Raw genomic sequence first — 24,902 nt, forward strand, 5'->3', positions numbered from 1 at the left:
ACCTGGTATCAGAATTGTATACGGTTTAGCCATTTAGTTGAAAAAAAAAAAATCTTACTAAATCTAATGGCTAAGTAGCAATGCAAACTAAATTAATTTTGACTTTGAATTTTAAAAGCTTTAACCAAAATCTGCCTCATTTCTGTAATTACTGAAGAGTGATGGTGTTTAGGATCAGTCTCCTTACACAGGCACCGGCATCTTAGAAAAACAAAGCCACACGGGAGAAGGGACAAGAGCGGGTTCTGTGTGTGTTCTTGGCGTGCGTTGACCTCGAGGTGTGGAATCCATGTAGACAGACCAAACAAAGGGATTACCCTAATAGCCATGTGAATGAAGACAGGGCAGGAGCATGCCCCTGAGAAACTTGATTCTTATGGATAGGTTAAAAGGGCATTAACCCATTTATCTGTTCAATTTTAGGGTGAACAAGTATTACTTTATATTGATCTTTTTTTTTTTTTTTAATGTAATGCCATTGTCAGCCCAGAGTGTCTTAAATTTCTTTCTTTTCTCTTTTCTCCCATTTTATGTGAGGGAATTTTTTTTCTTATACATCATAGTCAAGAGTGTGTTCTTTAATCATTTTAGCAAAAATGTCAGTGGAATCTTCTGGGTGTACGGAGATTTGGGAGCCAGCTGTTCCTGATTAGGAAAAGTTGTACTCATGATCCTATATGCTTGTGCAGATAGGGTTTGGGTGAGAGTAATACCTATTGAGCTGTTCATGGCAGGGAGAGTACCATACCAGGTACCAGGACACCAGGGAGTAGGGCCAACAAACAGTCTTTGCCTTCAGGAAGATTGTTTTTAAAGCTTATTATCCCTTTTAGTAAGTTGGGATTCCATTTGTCTCCTTATGAAGGCTGATGGGATTATCCTTTTTTCACTGAGGGGACTGATGGAGGGTGGTTGTGGGGTTTGACGTTAGACATCAGTATCTTGTTTTGCAAATAAAGTAGTAGGCACTAGAATAGCCAGACTCTTTGGGCTTGGATCATTGTGAAAGCACAGCCACGCACGCTGTTGCAACGTGGCACCAGATGCTAAAGGGAAGTTTAAAGACCCTGCATCTTAAGTATGTAGCAGGATGTTTTCCCCCTCTACTTCTTGAGCCAACAAATCCATTCTGTCCTACTTTACTACCACTAATTAATTCAAATGTGAATTACAGGAAGGTATCTCTTCGCTTTTGATAGACTTTTATGTAGGATTCCTTAACTTTCTCATATTTCAGTTAATATTCAGAATCTCAACAAGTTTGGTTTTCTGTGTTGAGTTTCGTCACATATCCTTATAATATCTGGAGTACATGCTTTAGGAAAATAGGGAGCACTTCCAATTTAATGATGTCTGATGGCAGGAAGCATATTAACCCAAGGCCTTGCTTTAGGTGCATGTTGAGGTTGGTGCTAAGCCTGGTGTCGCTGAGGAAACACATCTATCACCTCAATATATTTGATGATAAACGAGTTCTTACACCAAGCATGGTTTGTGACATGCCTGAAAATTCACCTCAATATATTTGATGATAAATGAGTTCTTACACCAAGCATGGTTTGTGACATGCCTGAAAATTTGAGTCTAGTGAGTAGATAAAGACTAAACCATTTAGTCAACCATGATGCTCCTTGAATTCTTTTCTCTTAAAAAAATTTTTTTTTCTAAATAAAGGGAATTAACACATCTGGTTTTGGTGTTGAAACATCTCCTCATGAAAATTTATGGTCCTGAATTGAGGACCAGGGTGAGAACAAGGAGTCATCTGTTTTTCGCTTACTGGCTAATTTTGCCATGTGGAAGGACGTGTTACCATCTTGTCTAAATCGATACTTTCTTAGTTGCATAGCAATATAAGTTTTTGAACGTTTGGCCTCTCCAACAGGAAAAAAAATACATTTGGAAGCAAAGGTCGCTCTCTTGGTGTTTGCACTAGTTCAGGGTCTTGTTTGTGAGAAGCAGAAACTGACTGTAACATACAGAAGAAAAGGTTGATTGGAAGGATGTTGCACAGGGTTGACAAGGAGCCTAGAGAAACAGGCCTGAAGAATGCGCAGGCGCTCCTAAAATGTGGCTAGACTCTCAGACTGTGTGCACTTGAAGCCTAGCCACCCTGAACACTACTTGGGGTTCTGATCATGCTTCTTCTTCTCTCCCAAATGACATGGGCCATAGCTAGTGATCCTCTGGGTCATAAAAGTACACTTACGGGTTAAGGACATGAACTAGCCCCCACTTTAGAGTTACAAACATGATTTAATCCAGTTTCCCTTAGGAGCCTTGAGGTCTTCCACCGAGACCTTGTTCTCTTCAACTTTTCCTAGTCTTCCTACTGTTTTTCCATTCTCTTCTTTGGTATATCTGACAAACCACCTTTAAGAAAGTGTCTCCAAGAGTCTGGCAAAAAAATACTCCCGTTTGAAATGAGAGGGAAAGATGCTGAGGCCCCATAGACTCTGCAATGGAATAGCCTGCTATGATACTAGTAATAAAACTCTTGGAGGACTTTGAGCTACCAGCTCCCCCAGGCTGCTGGGAGGTGCACCTGGAATTCATCAGGATTCCAGAATGATTATAACTGTGTTCTCATCTGCTTCCAAAATGACAGCATCTGGCTTTAACAAATAAGCCTGAGGCCTGACTTTGGTTATTCAAGGCCCACCTCCTTCCCACTTCTGCCCCTTCCAGTGTAGAGAGGTGGGGCCTCGTGAAATGAGTCACTCAAGGCCACCAGCGCTCCTGGACGCAGCACTCTTGGCAGTAGTCATTAGTTTTTTCGCCTTTTTCTAGAAGGCTTCCTCAGAAAGCTGATGTGGTTTAGCTACTGGGCACCCGAAAGCACTCGTGCTACACATTATTAAGTTGATTTAAGAAAGCCTGTCAAGTTTTATTTACAGTGAGCCAAATTGGGCAGGAAGGAGAGCAGACATTTTGGTGTGCTTCCAACGTCCTTCTGAGTTTAATCCCATCTAATCTAGCCTCTCAGACGTTTGAGGGTATAGGATTATAAATCCAGCACGAGACCATCCAGATAACTCCTTCATTGGTAAAAATTTTCAACGTGGAGGGAAGGGCAATTTTTTCAGTCTCTCACTGAACTGTAAGCAATGTATTTTCTTGGATCTCAAGAGTGTGGGAGCTATAGTTCGAGAGTGTACCTGTGTATTTCACCATATGAGGCCAGAATTACACTTACCTGATTCACTGAGACTCTTCTCTGGCCAGTCTCTATCTTCTAGTGATCAGGAAGCAGAGTCACCACAACTGTTTTTTGGGGGACCATTTATTAACTGTTGCAGTTACTGCTCGTGTACAGTAAATGACCCCAAACATAGTCTTACTATGCTCATGGATTCTGTAGATCAGAAGGTCACACTGGGCATGGCAGGGATGATTGGGCATGGCAGGGATGATTGTCCCTGCTCCCTCACGCGCAGGGCTTATCAGCGAAGATCCCAGCAACTAGGGGCAGGAATTCATCTGGAGCCTTCTTCACTCAAATATCTAGCTTCTGGGCTGTGATGACTCAGAGGCTGAGCTCAGTGGAGCCTACCAACCGGGGTGCCTCCATGTAGAACTCTGTGTGGCTGGAGCTTTTTATGGCGGGAGAGTTAGCTTCCAAGAGGGAGTGTCCAGGAAGGAGCATTCGGAGACCAGGTATTTAAAGTGATAGACGTCACAGCACATCCTCTGAGCTAGTGTCAGAGGTCATCAGTGTCATTTCTGCTGCATTCTGTTGGATATTAGTGAGTCACTGAGGCCAGCACAGATGCAGAGGGGCAATAATGACTTCACTTCTCCACGGTGGAGTGGGAGGGTTGCACGACACGAGTGCTGGGTGGGGTGGGAGATACTGCTGTGGTCATCTTTGGAAAATGCAATTCACCTCTGTAACTTTTTGAGAATTACCAATGTGTCTCTGGTGGTTCCTCTTCTGTTTTCTCTCTCTCTTTTCTCAACCCAATACTTGGTTTTGCCTCAGGACTGAAGCTTTGTAAGCTTTTTCATTGGAGTTAGAAAGGATGGCTGCCACTTCAAGCGAGTTTACTTGCTTCTAGAGGGGAAAGGAGCCATTTACATAAGATTTCTGAGCCCCTGGTAATGAACAAGTTCGTTCTTCATCATCTGTGTCTTTATCATCTTGTAAGGAAGTGAAGGCTCGTCTCCTGTTGGTCATTAGGGGATGAGACATGCTAACTTGAAAATTTTTCATGAACATTAGAGTGCCCCTTTGTGTCAGAAACATTGATAAACACTGGCAATAAGAAAATAAGCAAGACATAGGCACTACCCTTAAGAAGGAGCATCCGCGTCCAGTTAGGAAAACAAATATTTTGACAGTTAAGCTACTAGGCTTTATGAAGTTAAATGTCAGAGGCTTTATAAGAGGAGTAACAGCTAACCAAGAGGAGGTGGAGAAAGGAAGGCAGATGGGGTGGGCACTTTTGGGGGAGACTTTCCATAGGAAAGGGTGCCTGAGCTGAATTTAGGGTGAATAAGTGTTAACCAGGTATATTAGTTAGTTACTACTGCTGTAATAAATTGCCACAAATTTAGTGGCTTATTACAATGCATGTTATCCTACAGTTCTGTTGGTTGCACGTATAAAATGAGTCTATAGAGCGGCATTCTCTCAAGGAATCCATTTCTTTGCCCTTTCAGTTTCTAGAAGCTGCATACATTCTTTGGCTCACAGCCTCTTCTGACTCTGATCCTCTGGCCTCCTTCCTCTAGTGACCATTGTGATTCTGTGGGGTCCACCCAGATAATCCAGGATAATCTTCCCATCTCAAGATCCTTATCTTAATCCTACCTGCAGAGTCCCTTTTACATGGAAGGTAAATAGTCACGAGTACAAGGGATTAGGACACGGACATCTTTGTGGAGGCCTTCTCTGGCCCGCCACACCAGGTAAAGGTGTCCTTTTATACAAAGAAGGTGGCATCTTAGTAAAGCTTCAAGGACCATAGTTACTATAGTTTACTGTACTCTCCATTCTTACAGGGGAGGAGGGCGTGGGAAGAGACAAGGTGGGATAGGAAGTGAGGGGCAGATGGGAGACCTCATGTCTTATTCCAGTCTTCATGCTGCCGTGTAGCCTGGAGAAGCAAGCGGCAGCGGTAGGAAATGTGTTCTGCAAACTCCTCCAAGCACTTGCTGTTCAGAACGACTCTCTTCATACAGAAATGGCAGTTACATTTTGCTGCAGGAGTCTGTTGCGAGTGAGCTTAGCATGAGGTCGCTTTGAGCAGGGTGTGGTTAGGGTTTGAGATTTGTTTTAGAGATTTTGCCATTCGTATTTCTCATTCCTTGGGCCTCTTCCTCCAGTGACGGTCATCTGCTCCTTCATTTGCTAATATCGAGGGGCCTTTCCTTTGCTGTGGGCTTGAGGGAACTAAAAAAAAAAAAAAAAAAAAGTCCAAGAGGATAGTGGTACCTGCGGACAGATGAGATTATCATGGCCTCTGGGAGCATTTGTAGAGATGCTTTGCTTTTCAACCTGACTTTAATTAGACCCGCCCCTCTCTCCACAAGCCTGCCTGCAATTTACACACCAGGGAGCCTCATCTTCTATTTCATTCATAGCAGCCACCTTCAAAAAACAAAACAAAACAAAACAAAACAAAACCACATTGCTTCCTTTTGTTTTTAGTCATGTAAAAATGCTGTTTCTAAAATCTGGGCTCTTGGCCAGCTGTAAAATAGTAGGCATATGTGTCCTTGTTGCATATTCTGGGAAGATCACAATGGAAGACCTCAGGAAAAAATAACAGAGCTCTGTGTCACTTTAAGACCCTGCGATGTGTACTCCAGGCTGACACCGGTCCCTGAACATGGCACTTTGACTTGGGCAGAGTTTCTGTGACCTGTAGAGATGGTTTTGGTTGTGAGGTACATGTGGATGGTATGAAGCCCTCTGCTGTGACTTGATTAGAGAACTGGCATCGAAGCTCTGACATCATCACCAACTCCAGAAACCATTAGAATGTGGGGAGGTTTCAGCTCGCCGTCAGGATTTGGTTGCCACTCTGACATTTATTTCTGCAGAGTAATGTTAAAGTCTATGTTAGGGTCACCTTGGTTTCTTTTTCCTGTGTGAACGCCTCCTCCTCCTTTTTCTTCCTCACTCCACCCTGACTTGTATAACAAGGAGCTTTTTTTTAAAGTCTGTATCCTGGGACTAAGTGTACTTTAGTATTCTATATTTGTTCTAGCTGCTTTTTAAAGCAGGTTCATATTAAGTGCAAATAGAATTGTTTTAAAATGTCTGATCTGGATTATAGGTTATTTTTAGTGGTCCTTAAGTCCAGTGCTAAGCAATGGTTAAGTTCTAGACGCAGGGCTATATTAACTATCTTATTAACTAGCCTTCTAGGTTTAAATAGAGCTGTTCAAGTAATAATGAAAATGCTGTGCTAGCGTTAACTAGGAAAAGGATAAATGGCATGGATTTATGTCTTATGTACGCATATATGAGTGTATGCATATTGTGTGTATGTGTATTATGAGTAACAGCATAAAGATACCTGTATGCATAGTAACAGACCCTAAAAAGAAAGAAATGAAAGGGGTTGGAGTGGCAGTGGGTGTATATTTCCATTGCAACATGCCCCATGTGGTTCAATGTCCCTGTTATACGCAGGGTTAGAGGTTTCCTACTAGTAGTGTTTTATATGACCGCATTCTCTTGTCTTTTCTAAAGATGCTAGTTATCTTTTGTGTAATCTCTTTCCAAAAATAAAGACAAAATCAAAATTCTTTGGAACTTTTAGAGAGTTGTTGGGTAAATATACTTCTTACCATGGAAAAAAAGCACCATTATAAGATCAGGAGAGTTTGACAGAAAATAAAAGACATGATGATTTTTGTCCCACAAGTTTTGGTTGCCTTGAGAAAGACAGGGTTGACTTTAATAGGTAGGTAGTTAAGGACTAAATGTATGCTGAGGTAAACAATAAGAGGACAGTAATTCAGAACGTTAAGAATCATGCTTAATTTTTTAAAATTCCCTGTTATAATTTAAACTAGTTTTAGGTGTCATTGCCAATGAATATGCTTTCTGAGCTTGACTCCCTGTATGAGTCAAGCTCAGATTTCATTTGAAATTTAAATACTTGTAAAACTTAAGCACATTAAAAAAAACTTACTTGGGCTCTGTAGTCAGCACATAAGGGCTTTGTTTGATTGGTTTCTTTTAAACGAACAGTTGTCTTCGGCAAGAAAACATGAGCAGAGTTCTTGAATCTCTTCCATTTTATTCCCCTGTTACAAACATTAGCCAGTAGATTATATCGTGTGTACAAAAAAGGCATATACAAATATGGAGATAGAAAGGCTACCACCTGTTGTTCGCTGAGTACCAATAAGGCTGCTATATATTACTTTAATTCCAGGGCCCACCCTATGAAGTGTTTAGAACAAGAGGTTTAGAGTAGATAGGCCTACTGACATACTTTAGTAAATGGCAACTGTGGGAGTTTTACCCAGATCCATTGAGCAAAAGGCTCAGAGTAAACCTTGTATAACATGTTGTCACATACCAGACACTTTCTGCACATGTTCATACAACACCCTCAGCTTTCTACTGCAAAGCCAACCGAATTAGAACAGTTATAGATTGGGCAGGTTATTGGAGTGTTTTTAGTTATTAGTAAAATTCAGGACAAACTGGGCTCTTTGTATGAGGCCTGAAAAGAGAGGATGGGTCTTGAGCAGGATTATAAAGGAAGGCAGACATTTGTTTGGTGGGTGGAGGGCATTCTGGGAACAGAAGGAGAGAATGGCATGAGGTCTGTCCTGCAGCAGGGTAAGTCAGGATAAATGTGCTGCATGGCAAAGGAACATGTCTGGCTGGGGTCCATGATCCAGAAGAAAGCATGGCAGGGCGCAGGCATGATTAAGAATCTGAGGAGGTCACTGTGGAGAGACTGGAAACCTGTGCTAGGATCTCAACTGGAAGATAAAGTAGGAGGGAAGAGAAAAAGGGAAAGAGAAGCAACTACTAGTTATAAACACTCTACTGTTTATATAAAACACTTTATAAAGTGTTTTATATAAACACTATATAAAGTGTTCTATATGATTCTGTGGAAATCTGTGAAGGGAATTTTATGTAATTCTGATAAATCTTCAGGAGTACCGATGCTCTGCATGAAGTACCTGAGCGGGGAGATGCTGGAGTTTGGAAGGTGGGTAGTTCAGGCAGTAAGTGACTGGGCCCTGGACCAAGTCTGTGGCCATGATGATGGATGTAAAGCCACAAAAGTCAGAAGGAGACAGGATGATCCAGTGAATTTGGGGTTGGGTATAAGAAGAGAATAGAATCTATTCAAGTAAAACATATTTAATTAAGGAGAAAGCACAGCCATGATAAACAAGTATCTGGGATTTTTTTTTTTTTCTGGTAAAGAAGATAAGCTTTGTTTTTATTAAATTCCTTCTCTTTGTGATGGTAAAATGTCCAATGTCAGATTCTTTTTTCTGAACTAAAGATGATGAATGAGAGAACAGGTTTAAACAGAGGTATTGGGGAGTATGTGTGTGTATAATCCAAATAGAGAAGGGCATTGTAACAAAGAAGATGAACTCCGTAGGGTACCAGCCTACAGGAGTAAGGAGGCCAGGTTGGAATGGCCTGGAAGGATGCTCAGAAGAAACCAACACAGAGCATGAAGGACAGTCAGGATGGTGAGAATATACCTGGTGGGTCTGATGTCTTGTGGTGCAAGTTCCTGCTTTAGGTGACAAGTTAGTCACATGGTCTCTGTCCCCCCTTCAAATTCTGCATTTTCATATTTCTATATATAATTTGGTTTATACATGCCATGTATGTAATACGTATTATGCATATATGTTCAGGTAGTTCCATCTGAGAAAGGTTAAGTGCTTCTTGTACTACAGATAGGAAAACAAGGTACCCAGATAATCAAATGATGGGTACAAAAATTTACAAACCAGAACAAAATGTAACCTAAGGATAAGTTGGTAGGATAGAAACAAGCTTAAAATAAAGATAGAGCTCTGTGATTTTAGACTATGTTGTGATGTTAGTCCCTTGTTCCCTTAATAACCACCTGGAAATGGCTGCATCGGTTTCTAAACCCAAGTGTCATTAAAAAAAAATCTGCAGTGTGTCAAAGGCGCTTGCTGCTTCCCTGACCAGAAAGTGAGCCGGGTGTGCTGGGAGGGCACACGTTGGTACCTGCCGCTTGTAAGGGCCTGTCTATGAAAGCATCGCAGGCTTGAGCAGTGTTTGAAAGACTGAGCTTTCAAGTCATTATTCAGGCTTTTCATTTCCCAGCTCCTCCATCGTACCCAGACTCTGTCTCCTCATTGTACTCCAGTGGCCATTCTTTATTCCTTTCGCCATAGTGGTGCATGTGGCTCCTGCCGAGTTCTTTCGTTTCTTGTAGCCATCTGCCAAGGATATATAGTCATGCTTGGTTTTCATTCACAACAATCGCCTGAAACACACTTAGTAGAAGAAAATGGCTCAGCGGTTCCTGATTATGGTCCAACAGTCACTGTCAGTCACCCTTCATCGTGAAGCTGAGCTCTCTGACGGAATTTTTCCCCTCAGCCCTGCGTCACTGGAGAGTGGAAATGGCCAATTACAGTAACATGAGCTATAGCTCTGTTTTGTTTCAGGAGTTTGGTTTTGGCTGTGGAAAATGAGGGTTCCTTACCCACCAGTAAAGGTACCAGCAACACATGTGGTATCCCGGATTTACTGGTATACCGCTAAGAACAACACTGAATTTTCCATTTTGAAGTAGTTTCCCGGAATAGGTGTAAAGCTAGGAGGTAGCGTATTCTATGTGGTAGTTATCAAGGACATGTTTAGTGCATTGTTAAGATAATCATCTTTTTGTTGCTTGCGTATTCTTGATTGTTTGATAGTTTAGTGTGTCTTGCATTCTAGGGCAAATATATTTACTTGGGTTGCTTCACTGAGTATTATTGTCCGTGAACTTTGGGGAATGCATGTCCTATAGACCATGCAGAAGAAATCTGTTTCTTTATCTCTCTCCTATTCTTGCTCGGAATCCAACATTCACTTGGCTTTGGGAGAAGGATATCTAGCCTTGTAATGAGCCTCCATGCGACAGAGGTAGCCACATCCCAGAGACAACAGAGAATGGTCGGGGATCCACTGCTGTCTAACCTGGTAAATGCCAGGGATTGTACCTGTCCCTGTGTAACATAATTGAAGGGACATCTGGTTTTTGTGGGTTTTTTGGTTTTTGTTTTTAATGTTTATGTTTTTCCTTCCTTGTAAACCGGTGGTGGGTTTCTTGCTATCTAGGGAAACCTGCCCTGTCCAAATGACGTGACTTCATCTTTGTTGGAGAGATGGCAGATGTAGTTGTTCTTTGTATGGTGTGATTGACTCCCTGACAGTCTTGGAAGACATTTTCCTATTAGAAATCCATTTACTGGGCGCCTGGGTGGCTCAGTTGGTTAAGCGACCACGGCTCAGGTCATGATCCTGGAGTCCCTGGATTGAGTCCCGCATCGGGCTCCCTGCTCTGCAGGGAGTCTGCTTCTCCCTCTGACTCTCCCCCCTCTCATGTGCTCTCTCTCTCAAATAAATAAAATCTTTAAAAAAAATAAAAATAAAAAACCATTTATTTGCTTCTTCAAGTTTGGGGTTTTGAGAATTCATCATCTTTCTAGAAATAAAGAAGCTATTCTCTAGTAGTACAACCAGTAGTTCTTAAATTTTTGGCCTCAAGACCCCTTTTTACGTTCTTAAAAAGTATGAAGGATTCCCCCCCCCCCCCCCCAGTTTTTAGTATATGCAGGTTATGGATTGATATTTACCCCGTTAGAAATGAAAGCAAACTTTTGATACTTATTTCATTAAAAATAACGTAATAGACTCGTTACATGTTAGTGTTAACTTTTTCTATAAAAAAACATTTTTTCTCAGAACTTAAAATCAGTGAAGTGTAGTGGCTCTTTTATTCATCTTGGGCTCCCATAACAAAATACCACACAGTGAACGGCTTAAACAACAGAAATTTATTTCCTCACAGTTAAAGAGGCTGAAAGTCCCCATGCCGGCATGCTTGGGTTCTGGTGGAGGTCCTTGTCTGGCTTGCAGATGGCTGCTTTCTTGCTGTATCCTCAGATGGTCTTTCCTGGGGTGAGTGAGTGTGTGTGTGTGTGCGCGTGTGCGTGTGTGTGCGTGCGCGCGTGCAGACATCTTGCTTTCTCTTCTGAGGCCATCGATGTCACTGGATTAGGGGTTCACCCTTATCACCTCATTTAACCTTACTAACCTCCTAAAAGCCCTATTTCCAAATACATTTGAATTGAGGGTAAGGCTTTGATACGTGGATGTTGTGGAGACACAGTTCCCTCCATAATAGTGGCACTACTTTATATTTTATTATGTTATGTTAGTCACCATACATTACATCATTAGTTTCTGATGTAGTGTTCCATGATTCATTGTTTTCGTATAATACCCAGTGTTCCATGCAGTACGTGCCCTCCTTCATACCCATCACTGGACTAACCCATCCCCCCACCCCCCTCTAAAACCCTCAGTTTGTTTCTCAGAGTCCATAGTCTCTCATGGTTCATCTCTCCCTCCAATTACCCCCCTTCATTTTTCCCTTCCTTCTCCTAATGTCCTCCATGCTATTCCTTATGTGCCACAAATAAGTGAAACCATATGATAACTGACTTTCTCCGCTTGACTTATTTCACTTAGCATAATCTCCTCCGGTCCCATCCATGTTGATGTAAAAGTTGGGTATTCATCCTTTCTGATGGCTGAGTAATATTCCATTGTATATATGGACCACATCTTCTTTATCCATTCGTCTGTTGAAGGGCGTCTCGGCTCTTTCCACAGTTTGGCTATTGTGGACATTGCTGCTGTGAACATTGGGGTGCATATGGCCCTTCTTTTCACTACATCTGTGGCTTTGGGGTAAATACCCAGGACTGCAATTGCTGGGTCATAGGGTAGCTCTGTTTTTAATTTTTTGAGGCACCTGCACACTGTTTTCCAAAGTGGCTGAACCAACTTGCATTCCCACCAATAGTGTAAGAGGGTTCCCCTTTCTCCACAACCTCTCCAACATTTCTTGTTTCTTGCCCTGTCAATTTTTGCCATTCTGACTGGTGTAAGGTGGTATCTCAATGCATCTTTTAAAGTCTAGCTTAATAGAAGATAGTTGCATGCTCATATCTGCCTCTGAATTCAGTCACTTGTGTTGTTTTGATCAAAGTAGTTGAAGAAAATCCAGCCCCACACAAATACACAGATGGAAAATAAAGTATTTTAATAGTATGTTTAGTTAACAGTGGATATTCTTTTTTGAAACTACACAAACACTGGACAGGTAGTAGCTTCTTAAAGGTTAGTTGCAAAGTAGAATCTGAAACTGTATTAATGAACTTCTGGTACTCTGTTAGTTTAAAATTTATTTGCCTGTCTTGTACTTTGAATGCATAGTTTTATAACAATATGTGGCGGTCAGTTGGAAAATACCAATTCACTGAATTATCTGGATCTTCTGAAAATTGACACATTTCATCACGCAATATTTTTAAAAAATCACATTATTATCACCACCAATTTCATCGAAAAATCTTTAAATATTGGAAAAGCTGTCAAACTTCTGGTGAAATTTTCCAAAATTCTCATTTTTTCTTGAAAACTCAATTTTTATCATTGGAAACAAATACTGTCAGTTTCCTTCATCCATTTTGAAGAAAATTACTGCCAAGTTTGTAAGTCTGAATAACTGTGGTTATTCTTTTCAAATAGAACAAAAAAAATGGCTAGGTCATCTTGCAACTAGAATAATCCTAGAAGTGCTTTTCCTCAAGGTACCCATATTTTAATAAGTAGCCAAAGTGCTTTGCGCAGGCTTCCCGTTTCATCATAGAGAATATTAAAAAGGTGTATATTCATTGGTCAAGATTGAATAAAATTAATACTTTTTATGACATCAAGGTTTTTTAAATTAAGTTTTTAATTTTAATTGCAGTATATCTAACATGGAGTGTTATAATAGTTTCAGATGTACAATATAGTGATGCAACAATTCCCTACATTACTCTGTGCTCATCACAGTATGTGTACTCTTAATTCCCAACACCTGTTTCACCCATCCCTCCACCCACCTCCCCTCTGGGAACCATCAGTGTGTTCTCTATAGTTAAGAGTCTGTTTCTTGGTTTCTCTCTCTTTTTTTCCTTTGCTTGTTTTGTTTCTTAAATTCCCCATTATGAGTGAAATCACATGATATTTGTCCCTCTCTGACTTATTTTGCCTAGCATGATAGTTTTGAGTTCTATCCATGTTGTTGCAAATGGCAAGATTTCTTTCTTTTTTTTTTTTTATGGCTGAATAATAATCCATTACACACACACACCCACACCCACATCTTCTTCTTGCCACAATTTGGCTATTGTAAATAATGCTGCAATAAACATAGGGGTGCATGTATCCCTTTGAATTTGTGTTTTTGTATTTTTTGGGTGAGTACCCAGTAATGGGATTACTAGGTATATGGTAATTCTATTTTTAATTTTTTGAGAGATCTCCATACTGTTTTCCACAGTGGCTGCCCCAGTTTGCCTTCCCACCAACAGTGCATGAGGGTTCCTTTTTCTGCACATCTTTGCCAACACTTGTTTCTTGTGTTTTTGGTTTTCACTATTCTGACAGGTGTGAAGCGAAATCTCTTTGTGGTTTTGATTTGCGTTTCCCTAATGATGAGTGATGTTGAGCATCTTCTCATGTGTCTGTTGGCCATCTGGATGTCTTCTTTGAAGCAATGTCTGTTCATGTCTTCTGCCCATTTTTAATTGGATTATATTTTTTTTGGCTGTTGAGTTGTATCAGTGTTTTATATATTTTGAGTACCACGTCTTTATCAGATATGCCCTTTCCTCAAGGGTATTCTTAAGTGAAATTGGCTTTTTTATTTTTATTTTTTTAACTGAGACTGATGAATACAGGGATTACTGGAATACTTGGTGCCACTGCCTTGAGTCATGCCAAGGGGGCAGTGGTTTTCTTCACCCACTATTGCTTTTGTGCTACCAGTGTGAATGTCTACTCTGTGAAAAAGGCAAGTAACACCTTAGTGTCATGATAAAAATAGTTGTCACCTTGTAGACTCTGTGAAAGGGCCTCAGACCCTTGGTGTTCAAGAACCATGTTTTAAGAACTGCTTCCCAAATACCCTGTGTGCTGTCTTGTTGGGCCGGGTTGGAAGTGGTTCCAGGTAAGATCTTCCTGATGAAGACCCAGGCCTGGGGCAGAGCACAGAAGAAAGTGAAGATGTAGAATGAGCGGAGGAGGGAGCAGTGGACAAACCTCAGGCATTTGCCTGCTTGTGGACTGAGGTCTTTGATGTAGCCAACAAAGAATCCTTGTCTTCAAGGGCTCTGAATTAATAGCACATCTTTGTTAGATTTAATTTGACTTGTGATTCAGGCGTGAAGAGAGCATGGGTTGACATCTGTCTCCTGAGCAGGGCCCAAGATCTGTGGTGAAAATGCCACAGGATTTAAACAACTCCTATCATGTGTTGTTGCTACAATTCAGCGAACACATGATGACCACTACAAGTGTGTCACTGTGTCCCCTCCCTTGCCTGGCTTGACCAAATTGGGTATGCTCAAAGGATGAATCAGTGAGGAGAAATGAATAAAATACAGTGTTAGGCCTTCTGCTTCTGAGGGGTCTGATGGGTAAGTCATCCGAGATGACTGAAGACCTTGACTCCTCACTTAGTCCTCAGATAGCTATTTACGTACCAGTCTGTCTTGAATTGCAGTGTATTTTGGTCTTCCTCTAGGAACAGAAGCCTTGAAAGAACCAATATGAGTTCTTACTGATGACCAAGAGATGTGTCTTGTGTTGAAGCCAGAAAGAGTCAAGTCAGACATTAGGAATATTTCTGAAAGATGTCATTTATGAAGAATTACATTGTGGAGCCTTACTCTCTCGAATTTAGTGAAGGTCATCTTTTTTTTTTTAGGGGAGTGATTAAAAATGCATTTCTCATTTAAGGTGTGGCGTTTCAAAGAGTTACTCTGGGGATTTTTAACCAGCCCTTTGCTTCTATGTCAGGATTCTTTTTTCAGTGCAGCAAAATATATACATGAAAAGTAAAAGAGTCATCTGGCTGTTCTGTGTGGTTGGTGCCAAAACATCTGGATATTTGGAAACATCTGGAAAAGCAACTGAAGCTTTCACAAGGGTGATTAGCATGATGTGGATGAAACCTCTGGCTCATAATCAGATTATTTACCAGTTCAGCATTGATAGAAATGTTTTATTAATTTATGAGGAAGGAAGGTTGAAAAGATTGTAGAATACATTCAGTTGTTTAGCTTTCAGTCATTTTCAGTGGAGTGAGAGATAAGGTCGTTGAGTTTCCGAATGTTTCAATTCAGTGAACGTTTCCGCCCCAAATCCCGGGAGACAGGAGAGCCAACAGAAGGTCCGAGTGGTCTGCTTCTGTCCCGGCAGCCGTGTGGTGTCAGTGGATGAAACATCTAGTTACCTTAGGAGAACAAGAGCACAGACCCCTGCAAGCACACAGCGCCCCAGCAAAGTGTTTTTTTGGTCAGGTTGTCATGGCGTCAGATAATCCTCAGGTGGCTGGTGCTCCCAGTGGAAGGTAAAAAAAAAAATGCTCTTCACCTAGGACTAACTATGAAATAACTGTTTACTTCATGCGGCCCTGAGAAGAAAATGGAACTTTTGTTCCCAGGCAGCAACCACACCCCCCCCCCGCCCCCCCGCCACCACCCCGAAGGGTCGTCTAATCAGTCATAATAGTCTGTGCCTCTCAAAAACGGTGCCTTCCTGCAGGGAGCCCTGCGGATCACAGGGGCCTATTGTGAGAAGAAAAAAAAGAAAGTATTGAAGCAGGCACCCGCTAACAGGGCAAGAAGGAAACACTTAAGCAAGGGGCTTTTAATTTTTATATAACTAACCTAGGAGCATGTTTTATAGCTACCTCATAAGAGTCAGGCCTCAGTCTGCCTATAGACGTTGTGTGGTGCCCTGGGAGCTGTTGCTGGGGAAGCCAAAGACAGTCATTGACCTTGAAGGGGGACAGAGAGGTGGCTGAAGGCCGGTCTTCTGTTGTTCATTTCAACATCTGGCTAACAAGAATACTCGTTATTACAGGCTTTTGTAAAACCATCTTTTCTCCACCATGAGCCTTGAGGGAAATCATCCCCTCACCCCTGCTCACCCTCAGAGACACTGTAAGCCACTGCCTCTTTTGCATCCAGGGCCACAGATTTATCCAAATGGTTTGGGACACTGTTCAGAAATGTCTTTCACAGATGTTGCAGAACAGAGTTGAGTTGTTATTTGGCAGGAGTTGTGCTTTTGCTTCACTTCTCCTTGAAGTGGAAATGTATCGCGCTTGTCCCGGGTGTGGCCTGTTTTTATCTGGGCAGAGCAGGACTGATCTGCTTTATAAGCACCAGGGAGCCAGATGCTGTGAGATAGTGCTTTGGCCCTTGACGGATGTACGCCCGGCTTGCGTAGCCCAGTGCCTCTCTCTACATTTGGTTTGTGTCGAGCTTTCAGGCTGGTCAGTCTGGGAATATCATGTTATATTGCCATGCCTAGATTAGAATTTTAGAACTTCAAGATATCAAGTGAGGGTTTTTTTTTCCCCCAAACTTTTATTAGCAATGAAAACCTTCAATGAAACTTTTTTCAATGAAATCTTACCAGGCAACTCGGTTAAAGCAGAGTTGGATAAATGAGGACAGAAGTCCCAAGATCCTTTCTTATTTGTGTTTTTCCTTTCCCTGCCAAGCTCCCCACCTCTGGAGCGCCCCCCCCCCCCGCCCCCCCCGCCACAGTGTTCCTCTGTAACCCTTATGGCTTCCTAAAAGAAGCCTTGAAAACAGGCAGTATAACCTAAGGCTCTTAAATTAATGGATGTGAAAATTGAAGTCCAGAGATTCCAGAGACAACCATGGTGTCCAGACTCACAGCAGGGTAGTGGCAGAGCTGTGACCTATGATGCAGTTTTTCTGGTGCTCTCTTTGGTCCTGTTTCTGCCCTCATATCCCCTCACCCCCATCAGTGTTAGAGCTTCAAGGTGCAAAGGGGCGTGGACGTCAGGCAGGACCTCAGGGATGGGTGGGTGTTTAGTAAACTGAAGTCTGTGGTCCAGGATCCCAGCCTGAGAGTTTTTGCTTTATACAGTGTTAATGGGGGCCAGTGCATTTATTCACACAACACTGATTTATAAATGGAGATGCCTCTTAAGTTTCCTGCAGAGTACATGGTTTTCCGGAGCATAGACTTTTATTTTCTGGCAGCCCTGGCTGTTGGTAGTGGAAACCTAATTCCTGTTGGAGTATTCCCATGCACAAGAGCCTCCTCCGCAGTCTACTCTGCTTGGCCTTTCTGTGGCCGAATTGTTGTCTTTTTTTTTTTTTTAAGATTTTATTTATTTATTTGAGAGAGAGAGAGAGAGAGAGAGCACATGAGAGGGGGGAGGGTCAGAGGGAGAAGCAGACTCCCTGCCGAGCAGGGAGCCGGATGCGGGACTCGATCCCGGGACTCCAGGATCATGACCTGAGCCGAAGACAGTTGCCTAACCAACTGAGCCACCCAGGCGCCCTGTGGTCGAATTTTCTTAAACTGGCTCCCTACCCCACCTACTTCAGTTGGCTACTTGTCACTGATCCAGGAAATTGGTGTTAAAGCTAGTGGAGGAATGGGAAACACCATTGGTTATATGAAAGGCAAGAAATGACTTATTTCAGTTGCCACAGAACAGTTTTTTTACTTGAAAGTTTTCCGATCGTGTACTGTCTGGCCTTTGTTTTCTGATGGAAGTTATATGCGGCAATATATAACGTTCAGTAATACACGCAGATACACTCCTGGCTCCCATATCTGTTTTGATGAAATCCTGAGTGCCTCCCCACAAAGGCCAGTCAACGTGTGGATTCCGAACATAACTGAGAGTCGGTGTCTTGTTCCTTTTATCCTCACCATTTTCTGAAGCCAGGTCAGTTTCAAAGGAGAAAAGAGGCACGTTCAGCCATGATTGTTCTATTTGAACCAAGTGTGTGGGGTGGTCCAGATGTGAGCAGTATGAGCTGAGACTGCTTTCCTTTGATGCTGAACACAACTTTACCAGCCTCCCCCAAACATATCTTGCCATTTCCTGTGGGATTACAGTATATACTTGTTTAATGATTGCTAAAGTAATGTAGAAACAAATGTGAGTCTGGTTTGCATGCTTCCTTTCCTCCAGCAGAAATAAAAGGGGGGGCCTCTGGAGTCCCTGCTGTTCCTATGGAACAGTATCAGAAAATACCACCCTGAACTCGTTAGCTGAGATTGGCAACAGAGCTGTCCGCTTAAACCTTTACAGAGAGGGACATGGTGAGCCGATGGGAGAGGGACATGGTGAGCTCACAGTGGGTGAGGAGAACGATCAGCCAGATCATTCTTTTTTTTTTTTTTAAGATTTTATTTATTTATTTGACAGAGGCAAAGCAAGAGAAGGAACACAAGCAGGGGGAGCGGCAGGCAGAGGGAGAAGCAGGCTTCCCGAGGAACAGGGAGCCCGATGCGGGGCTCGATCCCAGGATCCTGGGATCATGACCTGAGCCGAAGGCAGATGCTTAACAACTGAACCACCCAGGCGCCCCTCAAAGGTTTTCTTAATGTCCATTGCAGCCCTGTCAGGGTGGTATGTGATTTTTGGGATCTTTACCCAGCATGAAATTCATCTAATACTGCTTGTTCTAGATTTGATGCTTTCTTTTTTTATTAACAGGCTATGAATAGTTTGTTTTCTTGCTGGCACATGCACTTTCCTCAGCCATATCGCCTTTTTTCTAATGCCTTGCACACAATCTCTGATTATTTGGGAGTTACCTTAGTATCTGTTGTACCTCTGCAGGGACTGTGGGTCAATTCCTGCTGCATTCCCATGTTACCCAGTTATGGTAACTGTATCTCCTTATTTATTGTTAAGTTGGAGATTGAATGAGTTGGAGAGTTAATGATCTAGTTATCTGGTTTATAATTGGTAGTCAGAAAGGTTGGGGTTGAATCTGCGAGTCTATATTATTTAAGCTACTGGCTCAGCAGCCATGAGTACTTGTTAAAAGCACAGATTCCTAGTTCCACTGTGGAGATTCTCCTTCAGTATGTCTTGATTTAGACTCTAGGAACCTGCCGTTTTTAGAAGTTCCATGGAAGATTCTGGTGCCAGCACATCAAGTATATGCCTGGCGTAATGATTGTGGTTTTTAACAGTAACATTTTTCATCTCTGTTGGTGTCTCAGATAATTCTGGAATGCTTTAAATTATTGTCTTACATTTATCTGCACCTGCTAGGCTGTGCTGGAGAAGGAACATCAGCCAGCCTGGTAGCTGGGGACCTGGCTCTAGCCTCTGTATTGACCTTTCATCAAGTTACAGTTGTTTGCTCTGTCTAGGTTTCAGTCTCATTCAAAAATTGAGGGCACCAGGTACTTTACAGATTCTTGACATTCTTTCATTTGAAGGGTTTTGCCCGCCTAGGAATTGTACACCTCATCACTGTTCAGTGATGCCTGTTGCTTCTTCTAGTTCGGTGCCTGGCAGCTCAACAGAACATGAATCACCGCTTTGGGTAGCGGCTAGCTGTTTGCAGATCCAGGACAGCTTCTCTTCCTTTCTCCTGCCACTGCCAACCTCCCAGAACAGATGGAAGTGAACCATTCCCCTGGGAAACAAATGCTTATGTTGGGGCTTCTCTTAAAATTCAGGTTGTAATTCTGACCCTTTCCATATCCAGACTTGGCAGTTTTCACCCACTGGGCTCTTTTTGCAGGCTAGGGACTTTTGTGCCTCTAGGCACAGGATGTGGCTGATGTCGTAGTCTAGGGAACTGGGCTTGTAATGCCTCACCTCCCTGCCCCCCAACAAACCTTTTGCTTCCAGGAACTTGCTGCTGCTTCTCCAAGAGGGGCTGGCTGAGGCCAGGGGCAGAACAGAGTGTCCCTTTAAATCTCTGGTTCTCTGTCTTTGTGAAGTTGCATCGAAATGGTCTGTGGTGCTTTTAAAATGGTGCGTGTGTGTGTCATCCAGCCCTACCTGGTCCTATTGAATCAGGCTCTCTCTCGTGGGATTGGACGTGTGTGTTTTTTTTAAAAGCTTGACTTTAAATGCTCCCTTTGGAGCCGCCTTCTCTTCCTCTGGACTGGGTTCATGCACTGTTTTTTCTGTAATTATTTTTTAAGGCAGGTATAAATAAATGGAGAGTTGTCATCAGAATACAGTAAAGTGTGAAAGTGTGATATGCGTCTGTTGAGAAAAATAAGCTGCTTTGAGACCTAGGTGGCCCTCTGAAGCTGAAGGCTTAACATTCCCAGCACACAGTTGAGGCACAGGAACTATCGCGAAAGCCTTGATTCTGGTGCCTGTCTACTTTGGGCTGATGGTTCTTCTTTCATCAACATGTTAAGTGTGGGAAAGTCGTTCATCCTTTCATTAAAGTGTATTTTTACATAATTACTCATTTGTCCTTTTTTAGTGTAATTCAACAAATATTATTGGGAACTTACAACATGCTAAGCGTTGTTCTAGATTCTAAAGATAGAGTGGCGAACAAAACAGACAAAATTGCTGTCTTCTTGAATCTTTCTCTTCATATATAGATATATAAATTATATATATATATGTGTATAACTTAACATGACAGAACTAAATGGCTGCATTATAGCATTATGAAATGTCATTTTAGGGGAATTCTCAGGATCATCCTATATATTGCTAAGATGACAAAAAGAACTGGAAAATTGAGTCAAGCATGTGAAACTTGGATTAAATTCAAAATGTTAAATAAGACCAGAGACTGTGTCTTACTTGTATTACATGTAGCTCATGGGTGTTCGGGTACATACTTTCTGAAGGCAAAAGGAATAATCCAGTGGGTTCCAAAAAAAGGTAGCCAAGGTCACTGGCAGAATTAAAGTTTATCCTTTGATTTCGGGAATAAGTCTCCAGAGAGTTAATTTGCTACAAATCTTTCTTTGACTCTGTTTTTAACTCCTGTGTAGACCCAGATACTTTGGGGGCCCTGGAGTTCACGGTAATTTATCTGCCTCTTTCACCTGTCCAATGAAAGCATTCATTTGAGGTGAATGTTTCAGGCCTCAGGGGTGCTACTTCATAAATCACTTGCCTTGAATGGGTTAATATAGCTTCCCAAGTGTCTACTATAGTAGTAGATACTTTACTGCTATGGTGTCTACTTCTGTGTTGTGGTTTGTGCACTAAAATAATTTGATTTAGATATAATAGGAACGTTTTCAATCTGCTTTCAAGGAATTTAAATACTAAATTGTCCAAATCTTTTAGCATGCCTGTTTTAAAAGTGCTTTTGTAAAAAGGAAAATGGGGTGGGGGTGGGGGGAAGGGGTTGTTTTTGTTTTCTTTTTTTAAACCATAACATCCTGGGATTCTGAGTCCAGGTTAAAAAAAATGTTGGACTGCAAAGATAACCAATAAAAGAAAAACACATTTGATAGAGATTTCAATATATTAAGGGAACATTTAAAAGAAACCAAGGGTCTGGCTCAAGTTGGTATTTATGAGTTAACCAACTTAGAAGTAAATAGTGTGTGAGAGAGGCAATAAAAAGATATTCTGGAAATAATTATTATTGCTAAAATTCCTGCATCTAATTTCAGAATGCCTATGTTTGGAATTTCATATGCATGATGAAAATGTGTATTTCAGGTTTGTGGGGAAAAACAGCGCTTTGAGAAGTTGATGGAACATTTCAGGAATGAAGACAATAACATAGATTTTATGGTGAGTTATTCCATTACTACATTACATTCAATAAGGCAAACTCCATTTCTGCACTTTTTCCCTAAATCCATTTATATTTATATATTATACATATGTGTGTACGTACGTGCATATGAATGTTACAAAGGACAGAAAATTGAGTATAGTATGCTATAGATTCGGTCTCGAGTGTTCCTCACACTTTGTATTTTTCCCTTACAGGGGAAATTGGTGTTTATTTCCAGTTTTATCCCTCACGTGCATGCTTTTATAGTAAAGGCCCAAAGTCCTAATTATTTATAGCAAATAAAGAGTGAAGCCATGCATTTGGGGAAAGGATGTTAACTCGTGGTACAAATTCCTGCAATTGCCAGTTTTAGCTGTCAGTAAAGAAAGTAGAAACCAAGAATCTTGTCCATTTTCTTTTGCACACCCCAGCCAGTGGCTTTCTCCAGACTAGATTCTCAAAGACTAAAGTGCATTGGTTTGTAGAATTGACTGTATGCATCCCCCAAATTACTATACAACAGTGATTTCCACCCACGCCCCCCGCCGCCCCACCACTCATGATCTCCTTCCCGCTCTGGTAACTGTGAGTGTATCATCATACTGCAGAGCTCCTTAGCATGGTAGTTCACATGCAAGAACGGGTGGTTCAGTGGCAGCACTGTCCTCTCGGGACAAACAGCAAAAGGAGTTTGAGCACTGCTGAATTCATAAACTTTAATGTTAATCTTGGATTGAAGATGGAAATCTACCCTAGAGCGTTTCTGAGACAGACTACCCATGAGTGCACCCAGATCTGCAGGCTTTCTCTGACCCAATCCAGTTGACCTGGGCAACTTCTGAGCCTAGGAGATCTCACGGGGGCTTCATCTCTCAGCTCACATCTAGCTTGGAGCAGGCGCCCAGCTCAGTTCTTACGTTGTCCAGTCTGCTCAAACCTGCACGTAGGGTGCCAGGCACAGTTTTCATTTCAACTGCTTCAGTGGCTGTAAACCATGAAACACAGCTTTGCAGATTTCTAACCCTTTCATGTGAAAAATTTTTCTGGGTCCTTAAATTTTATATACATCCTAGCCCTCGACCTCTTCCAAATTCCGTGAGAATGAGGCAGTCCTTCTAGAGAAGCTTTTCTGTTCCATCAAAGCCTGTTATTTGCTGTTTTTTTTTTAAGACAAATAATGTGAAACAAGGAGTACTTTCACATTGGCTTTTTAATTTTCTCGTTAGGAATTTTTGGAGTGTTTGAAGGCCCGTGTTGGCACAAATGATAAGTACGTGAAGAAGCCATGCGTGGCGTGGCTCACTTTACTGGTTTCTTTCCTCTGCCTTCAGAGGGGCAACTTCTTTGTCCCTGAAAGCTGAGGTTGCAAACTGGAGGCTCCCACGCTGAAGCCAACCTACAGCCTTGTGAGTTGAGTCTGACAGTGATGTCCCTTCATAAAAAATTTGGAAATGGTGCATAAAGTACAGATTTCTCCTTTTTTTTTTTTTTAAACTAAACATTTCAGCTAACACAAGACCCCTGGGCTTGCAGAGTATCAGCGTCTGGAGCCAAGTTGCCCCTATTTTTAGTCTGAAGATCCCCTTTCCAGTTTGCCACTGGAATGGTGGTCCACACTATTCCTTGCTGTGTTACATGGGGCCCACTTCAGTCATTATCAGACCTCGGGGGGTCTCCCTGCCACTTGAGTTTCTGCTGAAATTAAAATTTATATAACCAAGCCCTTTAAAATGCCTGCACTGTGGACGCCTGGGTGGCTCAGTCATTAAGTGTCGGCCTTCGGCTCAGGTCATGGTCCCAGGGTCCTGGGATCGAGCCCCGCATCAGGCTCCCTGCTCCGCGGGAAGCCTGCTTCTCCCTCTCCCACTCCCCCCGCTTGTGTTCCCTCTCTCGCTGTGTCTGTCTCTGTCAAATAAATAAATAAAACCTTTAAAAAATAAAAATAAAATAAAATGCACTGTTCAGAAGGGACAATGTATTTCTTGCCATTTATTTATATATACATGCAGTGAGGAAGCTTATTTAGGAGCTGCTAGTATGCAAGTACTTTGCTTGATTCCTCTGTCGTCTAGCACATAATTGCCTCTCAGACATATCTTAAAACTCAACAGATATTCAGAGGAGAAATGGAAAGATGCCGGAATTGGACCATATTTTCCTCCAGAAAATGAGGCTTTTTTTAAACTGTCCTTGGGAATGCAGTTAAGTTGTACAACCTCCCGAACCACTTATTCCCCATAAAACATAAATTTGTCTAACACAACATAGGACCTTTTTCTGTATTTTTTTGTGGAAAAAAGCAAAAAAACAACCAACCAACCAACCAAAAAAACCTGACAAAATCTTTAGCTCATTTAACCACAGCACCTGAAGTCATTTTTTAGTAAACTGCAAGAGTCTCCTTGTAACCTAGAGAGTTGACCTGTCTTCCAATGTAGGACTTATATTCAAAGGAGAATCTAACTCAGAAACAGGGGCCTCAGTCGTTAAGCGTCTGCCTTCAGCTCGGGTCATGATCCCAGGGTCCCGGTATCGAGCCCTGCATCAGGCTCTCTGCTCAGGGAAGCCTGCTTCTCCCTCTCCCACTCCCCCTGCTTGTGTTCCCTCTCTCACTGTCTCTCTCTATCACATTAAAAAGCAACAACAACAACAACAAAAAAACTTTAACTCAACAGAAACAATTAAAAAAAAAGATAAAAGAAACTGGGTTTGGAGGAGAAAGGAGGAAGACAGTTTTCAGGGTAAATGTGAATCTGGATCCCTCATTCACTTTACCTCCTTGCGGAGACCGTGTTTGCGCATAGAGGGAAAACATTAGTAAGATATTTTCACCATAAATGTCACTGTTAAGAGCAAAATAGGGGCACTTGGCTGGCTCAGTTGGTAGAGCATGCAACTCTTGATCTCAGGGTTTTGAGTTTGGGCCCCACGCTGCGGGTAGAGATTACTTAAAAATAAAGTTTAAAAAAAAAAGGCAAAACAGATCTATTGAACTTTGTTTTGTTCCTTACCAGACCAGGGACTGGATTTTCTCTGTGGCAGGTCTCAGGGCCACTGATGCAGTTGTGGAGAGAAAGCAG

At 42.0% G+C, this 24,902-nt stretch overlaps 1 protein-coding gene across 1 annotated transcript in view; it reads left to right on the top strand.

Annotated features, from left to right (window-relative positions):
- Positions 1 to 24,902, top strand: part of FMNL2 (formin like 2) — a 301,761-nt gene that overhangs the window by 243,050 nt on the left and 33,809 nt on the right. The window contains 1 exon segment of the mRNA XM_027589168.2: positions 21,762 to 21,836. Coding sequence (XP_027444969.2) covers positions 21,762 to 21,836 — 75 coding nt within the window.

The sequence above is a fragment of the Zalophus californianus genome, chromosome 3, assembly GCF_009762305.2.
Source record: "Zalophus californianus isolate mZalCal1 chromosome 3, mZalCal1.pri.v2, whole genome shotgun sequence".
NCBI classification, from domain to species: domain Eukaryota; kingdom Metazoa; phylum Chordata; class Mammalia; order Carnivora; family Otariidae; genus Zalophus; species Zalophus californianus.